This window comes from Metopolophium dirhodum, chromosome 8 (assembly GCF_019925205.1).
Source record: "Metopolophium dirhodum isolate CAU chromosome 8, ASM1992520v1, whole genome shotgun sequence".
Classification (NCBI taxonomy): Eukaryota; Metazoa; Arthropoda; class Insecta; order Hemiptera; family Aphididae; genus Metopolophium; species Metopolophium dirhodum.
The window spans coordinates 32,718,014-32,733,387 of record NC_083567.1 but is presented as its reverse complement, the minus strand read 5'-3'; the positions used below and the strand labels follow the sequence as shown (position 1 = coordinate 32,733,387).

The 15,374-nt window shown below is 26.9% G+C and overlaps 1 protein-coding gene across 2 annotated transcripts in view; it reads left to right on the top strand.

Moving 5' to 3' along the window:
- The window catches only part of LOC132951437 (ABC transporter G family member 23-like), a 28,097-nt gene extending 13,153 nt beyond the window's left edge, over positions 1-14,944 (top strand). For both annotated transcript variants that reach the window (XM_061023244.1, XM_061023245.1), the window contains exons 3-16: positions 5,304-5,436; positions 6,437-6,591; positions 8,262-8,369; positions 8,431-8,521; positions 8,600-8,734; positions 8,821-8,954; positions 9,248-9,479; positions 10,540-10,717; positions 11,056-11,171; positions 11,245-11,315; positions 13,220-13,308; positions 13,640-13,816; positions 14,045-14,131; positions 14,323-14,944. In XM_061023244.1, the coding sequence (XP_060879227.1) occupies positions 5,304-5,436; positions 6,437-6,591; positions 8,262-8,369; positions 8,431-8,521; positions 8,600-8,734; positions 8,821-8,954; positions 9,248-9,479; positions 10,540-10,717; positions 11,056-11,171; positions 11,245-11,315; positions 13,220-13,308; positions 13,640-13,816; positions 14,045-14,131; positions 14,323-14,555 (1,939 nt within the window). In that variant the 3' untranslated portion in view covers positions 14,556-14,944. The remainder of the gene's footprint in view (positions 1-5,303; positions 5,437-6,436; positions 6,592-8,261; positions 8,370-8,430; positions 8,522-8,599; positions 8,735-8,820; positions 8,955-9,247; positions 9,480-10,539; positions 10,718-11,055; positions 11,172-11,244; positions 11,316-13,219; positions 13,309-13,639; positions 13,817-14,044; positions 14,132-14,322) is intronic.
- The last annotated feature ends 430 nt before the right edge of the window (positions 14,945-15,374 follow it).

The window sequence follows — 15,374 nt, the reverse complement described above, 5'->3', positions numbered from 1 at the left end:
TTATATAGCACCTAAATAAAGGTTAGGGCGGCCGTGTATAATATATTGTACATTGAATATTCGGAAAAGTTAACTAACGGAAAATGGATTTTTCGATGGTCGGACGGCTGGCGGGTATATACCAATTTTCCGTTTTACCGTAAAGTCATCCTCACGCGCGGCGGAGCAAAGTGAATTTCCTCGGATGTAAAAACGTCATTCGATTTTCCTACATTATAATATTATATATAATAATTAAATTTCGTTCTTAATAGTCGCATCCTCTAAAAACCAATTTTCTTCCGGTTAATGGGTATTTTATAATATATATATATATATATTAAAACAGTATACACTAAATCTTAAAACTTTTTACTTTTTACTTGTACCGTATAACTAGGATACCAACCTATATATATCCGTGATGATTCGTAAATTAAATATTACATTCATTTTTTCAATTAATGTTACTAAAGTTTGTTATTTTAACTGATTACAATGCTACATCTTTGCCAAAAATGCACAATCACTATTTTTTATTTCACTTCTTGGTGTTATTATTTGTTTTTTTTTAATCGGCGTCTACTATTTTAAATGTTATAAATCGAACTAATGTATTAGCTAGTTCATAAACATTCAAGAAGAGGGAGTGACGTAATCTGGAAATTATTTTAATATTAACGAATAATAAACATCTATACCTACTAGCTGGAACTGGAGTAATGTGTATTGTGTATACGTTGGACTGTTCTAATTAGCAAAAAATATTGAATTAATAGAAAAGGGTTAAGTTTAAAAAAAAATCTTACCTAAGTATTTTGTCAAGATTTAAAATAATATTATGAACTATGTTTAAAGTAAAATAGAGTAGAATATAATTACTAGGTACTTCAACAATAATTATCTTAAGAAATGAAAACATATAGCCGAGAAATTTAGTTAGGTATAATGGTAAAATCACACTGTTGAAAGTTACAAAAATGGAAAGTATTATTTTATATTATAATTTTAACTAAAATCGTTAATTGGAAATATATAAAAGTGATTCATGTTATCGAGGTATTTAATTCAGACGATGACATATATTAGGTACCAAGTTTTAATATACATACCACATGATTATGCGTATCCAAATTATTTCTACACTGTGTTAGGTGTTATTTTAATGGTTGTTTAATTTAGCAATGTTGACAAGCATTTTAGAATTAATTTAATATTCAACAAATTCCAGTAATATTTTGATTGAGGTATTTAAAAAAAAACATCTGGTGTACTTATATACTGTATATTCCAATGTTACATAATATTTATAGTTTCATATTTATGCTGAAAACATGGAAACGTACAGGAATATAAAAACTCTGATAAAACTAAAACATTTAACGATTTTACTATTTATTTTTTTTTCGTATATTAGAAGTAAGACAGATGAACTTTATCGAGAATTTAATATTTATGTATTATATTCAAACAGATTTTTTAGTAACGGCAATACATTTGAAGAAGGTGAATAATATCATGATAATGTACCTACAATACAAACTTTATAATGTATATTATTTGCTATATAATTTCAAAATTATTTTTACGCTCATTGAATTTAATTCCACTCCTGAGTTATAAATATAAATTTAAAAAATTTAATATTTTTTGATTTATTCGTCGAATGACAAGCACATTCTCGTGACCGTCAGAATACAATATAATATATCAATTCCGGTTTTATAAACTTCCTGTTATTCCATAAGCAGTACATAAACATACGGATATGTATATGTGTAGTATAGCTTATTTCTTATAACTGCACGTTTTTATTTATTTGATAAAATTATGAATAATAATATTATAGTTAATACGAAATAAAATTGGCAACTGACATTGCGACACGTATAATTTTGAAGTAAACACGCATTTTATCAAGTTACAAGAATATCCATTACTTGATATAATAATATGTAGGTAGGTTAAAGTATTCCAAGCCTTAGAACTTTATGAATTAGCATATTTGTTGAAAAATATGTATTTAATAACTGATTTGATACAATTATGATTCAAGATCGCAAGATTTTAATTTGAAAAAAAAAATGTAAATGTAAAATTTTTCAAGATAAATTGTTGTAGATATTATTATAATTAAAACAAACTTATCTTATATTCATTAATGTTTAATACTTCAATTACGTCGTATAAATTGAATTTTATATTTAAATTAATAGGACAGCAGTTGGTGTCAACAATTTAAAATATTCTGCACATTTGATGTCAATTGACTTCACAATCTAAGAACATTAAAAATAAAAATATAAATAACTATTAGGAATAAAATAATAGTATTACACTATTACCTATTTAACTGAACTATAAGTTTATCGGCACACTCAAAGTATGTAAATACGTTATCTACACACTATGGATCATCATTATTTAAATTGTATATAAACTAATAATATTTTTATAATTTCAAACCCATGATAACTCATCTAAAATAAACCTAAATAATAACTAGATATTAAAAGTCTCAATACAAGATGATTCACTATGCATTCTCTGATTAGTTGTATATTTTATAAATATATTTGATCAAATTCTGATAGTTGGAATTTATAAGTAGGTATATCGAAAGACATATTGTCGAAATATTTAATTTGCTACTAGATATTTTTTTCGTATGGAAAGTGTTTCCTATGGCAGTACAAACTTTTTTCAAATTTCAACTACTCTATTTCACTTTAAATTATTAAGGTGATAATTGTTTTAACCATGTTATGTATATACCTAATTATAAACTAACAATTATTCTCTGAGTACCTACGAAGTATAATATTATAGGCTATGATAAAATATTTATAATATTTTAAGATATAATGATGATTTGAAATTGTTGTATAATTTTTATAATTTGTGTTAATATAATAATTAAACAATATGGTATTAGATATATTTTATTTTTTCTGTTGTATCATTATTAAGAATAATATCCTTAGTAAATAAGATACGAAACCTTCGAATTCTGAATTATGCAAATCAAAATTTAATAAAAAAAAGTTTAACAATATTAACAGTAAAAATGGTGGCTTTTATTTTGAAAAACCGACGTTTCTGCTAACCTAACCGCAGACACTTTTTAAAAGGCTTAAAAAATACAAGTATTTGAAAATATGTAATGGTTTTACTTAAAAATACAAAAAATCAGAATTTGAACCAACCTATCATTAAAGGATAATATTTTATAGGAGGGAATATGCATGTTTTGTAAATCACAGTGTATAAACAATATTTCGGGATGTATATAAGTGCATACAGCACTATTCCCAGTTAATAGTATACATATACTTTACCTATTCAGGAGAGAACTCTCCCTCGGCTAAACGATCTAACCAATCTTGTCACTTAGAGTAGATTAGAATTCTATACACGGACGAACACGAAGATTTGAAAAACCCATTTAATATATCTAAGGAATATGCGCGAAATCCCAAGAAAAAATACATTTTCAAATAGAAATATAATCAAGTAAACGCCCCTTATCTTTACTTTGCTATAGAAATTGAACTTTGAATTCCACACAAGCTCAAATTATGTAACATTATGAAATAAAATCTATTTTACACACATATTAATATAAATGCTATATAGAAACATGCAATAAATATGAATAAGGAGTCAATTTTACACAAATCGGCATGATTTTTGGTTGGATTACATCTCATAATAGACCAAAATTTATATACTTTTACAACTGAAATACATAATAATACAACTCAATATTCATATAGTATAATATGGCGGCTAAAGCGACTAAATATGTGATTTTTAATAAAAAAAATTAACAAGAAATTTAAAGATTTTTCGCAAATGAATTGATATTTATAATCCCCATAAATTGCAGGTACTCGTGCAATATAAAATAGTAAAATACGTACATAAATGTGCAATGAAATAACCAGAGTAGTTTTAAATAAAATTAAAACTATACCTACAGTTAATTATACTGCGAGCATTATTAAAAATGCTATAAAGAACTGGCATTAGAATGTGGGAACATTTTTTTTTTGTAATATCCAACATATTTCGTATGAAATTTAAATTTTAAATGTTATATTATAATAATAGGCTATCGACAAAATTATATTTTATTACATTTTATGTCAAATAAACCTGTAATAATAAACGCCATGTACAAAATTACTTCGAATACATTATGCATAGTTCAATAGTTGATATTAAGTTTGATACAATTCTTTAAAAAAAAAAATTGATGGTTATTGTAGTTAATGGTTAAGGTAAAATGTGATAGTTTACGTGCACTTGTCATGTTATATTTTATTTCACTTAAAATGTGAGTAGATCAATTCAATTGACTCAATAATAACAAAAATATATTATAATAGAAGAGTAACATAAAAATGCATTTAATAATAAAATTTAATTAAGTTTGAAGTTCGGACTAATTAGTAATTACCGAGTACTAATATTATACTTTATGTCAGTTAAATGTTTTTCAATGTCATTATAAGTTATTTATAATTTATTGCATGAGAGAGAGGTAATCAATTTGTCTTTAATATCTGAAATCTATAGTTTTAAATAATTAAAACATTTTGCATAATTTAAATACTTATTAATGTCCGAATACAAATATTACCGTTTCTCACAATATTCAAATGTATTATTGGTTAATTAATAAAAGTTAGGTATATATTTAATAAACCATTCTTCGTGAAGTTAGGTTATTAAAATAAGGAAGCTTTTCGTATTATCATCATAGTGATTTTTTTTGTTTTAATAATTTTACCTAATAGTTGTTATACCGAAGGACTGAATTATAAAAAAATTTCAGTTTTAATTCTTTTGCACGATTTGTATTATGTTTAAATAAAAACAATTACGTGTATTATAGACTATATTTTTGATCATTCCGAATGTTTGTAGGGGCCAATTTACCTCAACTTCAGATACGTAGGCAGTGGTTGGGTGGGGGGTGGCTAAGGGGGTATGACCCCCTTTCCCATTGACCGTGTTTATTTTAGACTTTACTATAATATTACGTTAAAAATTATTTCAATAAATCCTATAGTACCCCCCCCCCCCCCTCACATACGACATTACTAGATACACCACTGACTTTAATAAAATACTGTGGTGGTGATGAATATAAAACAGTATATTATGTATTATTCCAATGTTAAAATAGCACTTGGAACATACACAGATACGAATTTTTATTTAATTTTTTGTAATTTGTGCTTTTTAAAGTAATAAAATATTACTACTATAAATAAAAAAAAAAACTAATATATTTTCAATTTATACGTTATTTTCAGTTATGGACTTTTGGGACCAAGTGGATGTGGTAAAACGACGCTTTTAAGCTGCATAGTCGGTAGAAGTGAATTGGACTCTGGTCACATAATGGTGAAGGCGTTTAAAAGAGAAGATATCGGATATATGCCACAAGTGAGAATTTCAGTACATTATTTTTTTGAAACCATATCCATTGGGTGATAAAAAAAAAACACATATATCACGAGAACCATGTATGGCTATTGTTAAAGCGGATATTGTTGGGTACCCATAAATGTCTAACGGGTCAGTTTTATGTTTATCATTGAACATCATTGAAGTGCTACTATTGAGATCAAAAACCCGTGGAATTATGGTTGGCCCCGATTGATATATTTGGTGTGAATACATTTTCTAGGTAGTGGATACTAGTATAATATCGATATAATCTAGAATAATAATATTTCCCATATTTTACTTTATTTTTTTTTCAATTTCTATTTCTGAGTGTTACTGCTGGGTGACTTCTCTCATCACGTCTCCACGTCTTGTACATATATATATATATATTATTTTTCTTCGCACATATGCATATAGTAAATACCATTACAGATTGTATATAATATTCCAATAAATGTTAAAAAAAATTTTTATGAGATACGAAATCCATTTTTTCTCAACTCGATCTAGTTCAAGGACAACTGTTTAATACGATTATAACATGTTCGAATTAGTTAGTTGCATATGCGTGTTACATATTATCATGTCAATTTATTCTGAATAGGAAACCAGATTAGGAGAAAACTAATGCCTGTAAGACGATTGTGGAGTAATAATTTTGTCCAAGTTAAGCTACTGTTTAGTAACTTATATCTGAGTTTGTCAGTGTATATTTTATGACTTGCACAACTGAATATCGTACCTAACTATTTTACTAGATATTTGATTTTAGTGCATTTAACAGAATTAACATAAACGACTTTGACAAATGTATGCAGGCTAAATGTTTATATTAAAATAATATAGGTACTGAAGTTAAATGATTTGCAAGTGTTTTGACACAGTTAAAAAAAGATAACTACTGTTATTGCATTTGTGTCTGATAGAAAATACGTAATACATTTTAAACGATACACCCATTATATTAATCTTGTAAACATTTTTATTATTTCAGGATTTAAATTTACACGAACATTTAACAATAGCACAAACGTATAAGTTCTATGGTGGTATGCTTAACATGGAGAAAGAACAAATCGCAAAAAGGACCAAAGAATTATCATTACTATTGGAACTTCCATCTGATAATAGATTAGTTGAAACACTTAGGTAAGTATTATTAAAAATCGTTATTAGAAAATATTCGTTACGGTTTTAATTGTTCTTTGAAGTATTGTTCAATCAATTTAATTAAAGTTTCTACAATAGATGTATTGTTTTTAGTTTATTTTTTATTATTGTAATAAGTGCTTTATGCAATTACCACTTATACGTTTTAACTCGAAAAAACTAATTTGTTATTTTAAAAAATCATGACAAATTTGGAAATACAATATGTACCCACGAGTCATGTTACATTAGATATTAAAAGAGCTTTCAATGGCTTATTCAAAGAAAACACTTGTTGTCTGTATTTGTTCTTCCAAAACCGAATACGATTAGAAGAAATATTTTACATTTCAAACCATTGGATTAAAATAATGTTCATGACATACAAGTCTAATTATAGTAGGTCATGTTGTTTTCGCTAAAATAAATATAATACGTCATATTACATATTATTATAATTACTTAACCCCTCCGAGTTGTTAAGATCGTTGGTATTTTAACATATTATATTATGTACTATGTACCTGAGTGAGTGCCTCTAGGTTAACCATAGAGTAACATTATTAAGCTCATATTAATCTTTTTTTTTTGATTTTATTAGCTACCAATAAAAACTATGATAGTTGATAACTCAACAACAACAATAAATTCAAATAAATAACATAATGTCATAATATTATATTGTGTTTAGTTGTTATTGTAGCAATAATAAAGAAATATTATAGTTGACAATTATATTAATGAAGAAAATATTAAAACCAAATTGACAAATGACAAATATTGTTTATGGCAATAAATACATATAAGATGGAAGAAAGAAGGTCAATTCGTGGACTGATTTAAATTTAAAATTAATTGTGATAAAATATAAAAAATAGATTATGAAGGTTAATTTTGATTTTTAATTTCTTCTGCGTAAGATTTCATTTCGGGTTGAGGACGATCATAAGGTATAAGTTTAACCATATATTTGTTTTGTTTTTCAGTTTTTATAATCTATACTCCCGCAACTTTTAATTATAACAAAATCTATTAACGACATTTATAAGATTTATTTATTTGAACATTTTTTTTTTTTTTTATTAAAATTATACATTTTATTTCACCAATAATTTTAAATTGTACGTGTAGAGAAAAATTTTTCAGAGTAAAACTTTAAAAACTTGATGTTTAGTTATTTGTGATTACCTGAGATCTATTTTCCTAGAACCGTGTTATATTATAATACGTATTTAAAGTTACTAATATTGAACAATTTTTGGTCCGAACATGTGCAGGGTGTAACGTTATAAAACGTAATGGCCTTCGTTATTGTTATTTCGATGAAAATCGTGATAATATTTTTATATAAATCCTAACATAATATTTTTTTATAAGCTCTTAATACCTCCTTGTAAAATTTGTTGCCATAAATTATATTATTAAATAATGTGACTTTATACTTTGGAAGAACTTAACATGAAACGTAGATATACTTATTTTAAGTTTGCTAATCCATAATATTAGTTATAACTTATAACAATTTATTACAGAAAATACCGAGACCACTATTTTTAAAATATACATTTTCACGGAACACTGTGCAAGCCTATAGCTTTGCATTCAAGTTCCAAATCTGTAATAATAATAAAAATAATAACACAATAAATTATAATTGTTTACTTTTTTAGTGGTGGACAACAAAGAAGAGTGTCATTAGGAGTTGCTCTTTTGCATAATCCAAATATTTTAATATTAGATGAACCTACTGTCGGATTAGATCCAGTTCTAAGTCATAGGTATATTGTACAGTTAATATTTTAGATGATTTATAAATTAAACCCATCATGATATTTACAGTATATGGAACCATTTGGTATCCTTTGCTGAGAGAGGAAAAACAATTATCATCACGACACATTATATTGAAGAAGCGAGACAAGCTCATACAGTGAGTTTTTATAATAATATAATTTATTACCTGTTCAATTATAATAATAATAATTAAATAATTCGCTTTTAATATTAGATCGGAATGATGAGAGGGGGCATTCTGTTGGCTGAAGATTCACCAGAAACTTTAATGGCACGATGTAATACAGCTTCTTTAGAAGAAGCCTTCTTGACACTAAGTTATAAACAAGAAACATCTTCCAATACCCAGGTGCCTAGAATTGCACATACTTATATACATTACTAATCATATAATAAATAGAACACGACCAATGAACTTCGGTTGTTGGCTTTCAGGTTGATGATTCATTCAAAAAGTTAGCTGCCAAAAAAAGCAGCACAAAATTAAAATTTAATGATGGGGTCTTCCGATTAAACCGAATGCTTTGTCTCTTATACAAAAATGTATCTTTGCTTCTCCAGCAAAAGATGTAAGTAAAAACGCTAAGTATATTATATCAAATGAAAAATTAAATATGTACATTTTTAAATGCTTGTACGTAATAATTAAGGTAAATATTAAAAACGACATTATAATAATGGTGATTTTGAAATTTGAATACTCATATAATATATCAGACTTGGTAATATTAATTATTGTGCACAATATTAGAAATAAATCCAAACATATTGTTTTAATGAGAAAATATTATTGTAACAATAGATTCATTAATTCAATGTTTAATATTTACATTTATAAATATATATATTTTTTTTGTTGTAGGTTTTTACTTTTTCTGTTTCTACTGCCCCTAGTGCAAACTTATTTTTTTAACCTAGCAATTGGTCATGATCCCAAAGGGCTATATATTGCGGTGGTGAATAAAGAAATGCAACAAAGACAACCCGGGGAATGTAAACCTGAATACTACAAAGGATGTTTCCTCGATAATCCCGATGACGTAATAATGAGTTGTGCATATGTCGATCAAATAAAAACTAAATCAATGAATATTGTAAGTATACCTACCTATTGTATCGATAAAATAGCAACATGACAAGTCGGTCGTTTCAACTAAATTATTTTACTAGTATTTTATTTTTTAATAGTTATTCTATTAATATTATGTTTACAAATTAAAGTATTAAAAAGGATTTAAAAACTGTAATATTTTCTAGTTTCAAAGTACTTTATTCACCCGTATATACTACTTATACCTATTTATATTATACATGTATGTGTGGGTCATTCAAATTTTACATTACGAAAATGCTAGGGATTAAAAGTTGGGTACAATAATTACGTAGGTACTTAATATCATAATCCTTACCATTTATGTTGGGTATAAAAATTTGAACGACCCTGCAGGTGTGTGTGATAAATGTATAATACTCTTTGATAAACGAAATATATGCTCATAGTTGACAAGGTATATTACATTAAATTCCATTACTTTGTGCTGTGCATAATATGGTATGATATAAAAATATTTGCAACAAATATTCTGTTATTTTTTTTTTCATTTCTTTTGAATCATATTTGGTTAACAACGTTAAGCCATGTGTGGTCTCAATCGAATTCGTGCAAGGGACTGCCATATTCTCCCAATGTCTTTAACTTTATTCTGTAACTTACAATATAAGATTTGTTTTCTTATATGGGTACAACATAACATTTGAATTGCTGATTTTTGATTTTCAAAACCATAAAAAACAATTCAATACCTATAAAAATAAATATATCAATATGTTCAGTACATACATACCCGACATTTGCTCAGTAATAATATGGTGTAAATAATATTATATGTATTATTATAGTTTTAAAACCGGAGAACTTTATAAAAAACTAAATTATTAATCTATAGGAAATACAAATTACAAATCTTATATTATTATATTATACAATTATTATTGTTTTATATATATTTCTCACAAACATTTGTTTCATTTTTATGAATTGTGATTATTTTGATGATAGTATTTAAGTTATATTAAAAATATAATACTATTTAAGCAAAAAAATAAGAAAAACTCATTTCAATGTATGATATTTAATATTTTTTTTCTTAACAGTTACATTACGACGATGTCGATACCGCTTTAAAAGCAGTAAGGAAGAACGATGCTTGGGGTTTACTATATTTCCCTACTAATTATACAACATCCATGGCTGTGCGTTTCGTAAACGCCTCTAGGACTTCAGACTTAGACGTAGAACTAAGTACTGTACAGGCTTGGATAGACTTGTCTGGTAAGTGATTGAAAGTTTCCATGTTAAAAGCACATTACCAAAAATAAAGTTTAAAATGCATAAAACTTTAAGAAGAAATTGGAAGTAATAACTATATTTTAGTTACTTACAAGCAAATAAACTTAAAATTAAAAATATTTGACATTAATAGCTAATATAGGTATTTAAAGATACTAAATAATCAATTGTATATGTTTTTAAAAAGCATGCATTTTATTTTAACTTTAAAATTTCCTAAAAAAAATAATATATTTAATAACAATTATTGATAAAATTCAAAATCAATTCAATTGGGACGATTTGTACGTTAATTCATACTGTGTCTTTTTTTATTATAGATCAATACATTGGAAATATGGTAAAAGCAAACGTTATTTTTGGTATGCAAGAGTACTTGGGTGTAGCATTGACTAAATGTAATGTTAGCACTAAAATTGGAAACACTCCTATATCGGTTTGTATATTTACAATAATATTCACGAAAAAATTCAAAATGTAATTATTAATATATTTTTGTATTATTATAGTTTAAAGAACCAGTATATGGCTCGGTAAACACAACTTTCATTCACTACGCTTCGGCAGCTATACTTTGTCTGTAAGTATATTGTTATGGGATAATAATAATACTTGATTTGCATATAATATTTAAACTAAAAATGTGTAATTTACTTTTATGATACCGAAAAAAAAAGAAAATATATTATGATTTTCATACCTATTTTAATTGTCTTATTTTCGATAGTGCAATTTTCATTAAATTAAATATTATCGTTCAGTTCTAAAAACACCGGAACAAAAGGAAAATTTTCCAAAAGACTGGTATTAAAATCTGTTAATACAAAAGTTCAGTACAACTTAAATAGATTATAGGAATATAAAAGAATAATAAGAAGGTTGGAATTCTACTGTTGAAAATCTTACAGCGTAAAATACATACAATGTGAATATGTGATAATTTTATTTATCAGACAATCATTTTCCGAATGTTGCATGATATAATATTTGTCTTCATTAAAACTATAAATATTAGTTATAGGTACTTTTAATGGTTTAGATTATATAATATTATATAATAAATAATAATGTTTCGCACACGCATGCTAAACAGAATATTACTTAATACTTTACAGTTTAATTATTTATATAGTAAAATATATATTGATTTATTTTCAATACTTAACAACTTTGATTCATAACAATCAAATATTTTTTTTTTTTTAATTTAGTTCATATACCTATTATGAATATTATATATATTTATGATGACGTACATTTTTTTATGATATGTAGGTTGTAATTGTTCATAACTATTCCCTTGTTTGTATTTAATAAATTAAATCGTGGAATTATAATGTACAAAATAAACCTACAATAATTTTAAAAAAATTCTATAATATTCTAAGCTAGTTAATACACATTTTTTACATCTAGAAACTACAGAAATATACATACACTCGTATAAATAATATTTTATGTAGCTATATTGTTTTCAAATATATAAAAAGCTCTAGAAAATATATAAATATCTTTTTACAGAAGAATCAAATGGAATTTCAAAATAGTCAATTGGAAAAATAATTCCTTACTTCATAATCTAAATTCGAGATTTTAAAACGAAAACTATTGTTATAGTTATAGATATTATCTGATAACAATACCTTTATACTGTTGATATATCTTCATTCTGTAAACGTATATAAAAGTTTTGTATCCGTCAAGAAACAACCGTAAGCGAGTCGAATATTCTCAATATTTTTTTTATGTAGATTTCAGTTGATATTCGAATATATCAACTTTGATTTTTGATCATTTGTCTTGTGCCGCGCGCCGTTAACTTTCGGTGTACTGCACAGTATAGATGGTCTTGCGTTACTTTTATTTGTATAAACCGTATTTTTGCTCTTATCAGTTCACGTCTCTTTGTGTTTATCCTTTTAACTTTAAATCAAACAAAATCTAACAGAGTAAAACTGACGTTCACATATTGGTCTCGATTCGTCATTAGCGATTGACGTGCATAAGGTAAATGCGAATAGGTGACCGTGTAACTGTCTTTCGTATGCAAATTGATCAAAAGTCATTTGAGGGCGTTATGGGGGAAGAGAGGGAGAAGGGATTTATCGAGCATGTCGGGTAAGACCGAGTAATCATAAGGGAAGGGTAAAATAGCAGCGGGTTCCCGAGTGGAGGCGATGTTATGTTGACGCAAAATACGCAACATCTTATTAAACGTTATATTACCATAACAATATAATATAATATAATATACGAGTACAGTGCATGCGACTTAGACGTTTCCAAAATAATAATATCGTTTCTCGTGCACTCACGGTCCATATTCGTGTAATGGGTTCTTCCGATGGTTGGGAGGGGGATGAGTGCATTATCGTCATGCCGAAAGGGTATAATGACAACTTTGTTTGTACATGGCAGCGAGATAAAGTGTCATGTGCATTGTGATACAAATGATTAAACTTCGGCTGCGATTTGTTTCGACAGGTGTTGTTACTATTTGCCGGTACTGTTGACAGCGGGTTTGATTCTAACAGAGAAAAAAGAGGGCATGATGGAAAGGATGATGGTTTCTGGTGAGTATATCTATATTATATATATTTAAATTACAAATTCAATATGCGAATGTAATATTTTTTTGCCTGTATATTTCCCCACGGGGCGGCGTGGTTACGCATGTCGATATTGGGAAACATCCAATTATAATCCCAAATCGTAAACATGCTCTTTTGCAGGTAAACAATATAAAACAATGTAAATAATAAATAGCGAAATCGGGTTGGCCATAAAAAACCCCGGAACGAAAATCAAATAAACTAGATAATTACTGTCCTTTCATGACACCTTAGGGCTTGGATAATTATGATTGTCAAACCATTAAAATATAATTGACCGTGTTTATTGCAGGTATTAAATTCTCTGAAGTTTTAGTGTCTACAGTCATAATGCAAATGATAATACACGCTATACAAACGGCCATATCCATGTACGTGATGTACATATACTTTGACAATCCTTATATTGGAGATCATTTTCCCACAGTTCTTATACTCATACTCCTGGGAATGGAAGGAATGATTTTCGGTAAGTTAACAAATGAAAATCACCGAAAGCTATAAACTGTTGTAGTTTTGTTTTACGGTCAATCGATCAAAATGTTTTGTGTTAACTTATGCACGATTAAATTCAAATATTTTATTTCAAACTATCTAGTACTTGATATTTAAAAAATAAAACGTAGTTCATTTATGCGACTTATAATGCCGTCATGATGTTATTATCGATTGTAAAAATGTTTGTTGAATTTTGCAGGTTTCTTTATTGGTGCCATATGCAAAGATTTCATATTTGCCACGTACTTAGGCACCGGCAGTAACATAATGATGTCTTTCACCTGCGGTAAGTTCTTTTAACAATTATTATTGTTTATAGTTTAATACACCAATCATGTCTGCATTTGTACAGTGGGGAAATTCAAAAACCCATTATGGAAATAATTCTGGTTTAAATACTTTATACATAATTATATTAGGCGTATTGGAATATTTTAGTTGAAAATATTAATCCGTTGAATTATTTTTGGTAAACAGGATTGATTTGGCCTTTGGAAGGTGCACATTACCTACTGAAATTAACTGGTCCTCTGTTTCCATTGACTGCACCGGTCAAGGCTTTGCTGGCCGTAACTGCTAAGGGCTGGTCCTTCGACTCTGAGCCTGTCTACATGGGACTACTATCCATATTTGGATGGTCAAGTATTATGATCTTAGGCATATTCATCACTAGCAGAATAAACAAAGATCTGTGGATCTTGAGAAAATAGATGCGAATACGATTTGGTTGAAGGACAACTGACCAGAATGAAAAATGAATAATTTGTTTTTAATTTTGATAGCAAACCGAGTGAATTAATTTCGGTCATTCAATCCATTGTAACCTATATGCCAAGCTATTCAATACCATATGGTAGATAATATAGATACTTGGAATAATACTCGTAAATCGCAATGGTTTACATTTTTGTTTATTCACACATCTGTGATCGCTAACAAAACTACGCGGAAATGACAATTCCAAGTAAATAATAAATTATTAAACTGTAAATATTGAAAATATTTAGGTGACTTGCTTTTATAAATATTTATTATTGTTGAAACTTCTTGTATTTATTTCCTTTATAAAATATATGCGTGTAATTTATTGATAACATAATATTTTTGTTAAATAATTTTTATTGAGTTCTTATACTATTATAAATTACGTTAATTTATACTTGTAAGTTGTAACTAAAAAGTTAATTACCAATAACTTATAAGTAGGTACTTATTACTATGGTGCATAAAAATCAAATACGGTGAGTTCGTATTGTACATTTCTATAGAAATACTTTCAATAGATATTCCTTATATATTATATACCTATTTATATGCTATTAATATTTTGACACAGTCTTTATGTTTCGTGGTTTATAAACTTAAAAACTTATAGTGTTTGTGTCATCTATAGGCCAAATCTATAAAAGAGCACTTCTAACTTTGCTCATCCGTTGTATTGGTTTCTATACTTTAAAAGTATTTACTTAGTATACTGTTTTCTCCAGTTTCTTTTGTATATAAATGATTTTAGAGGTTTTGACACTTCT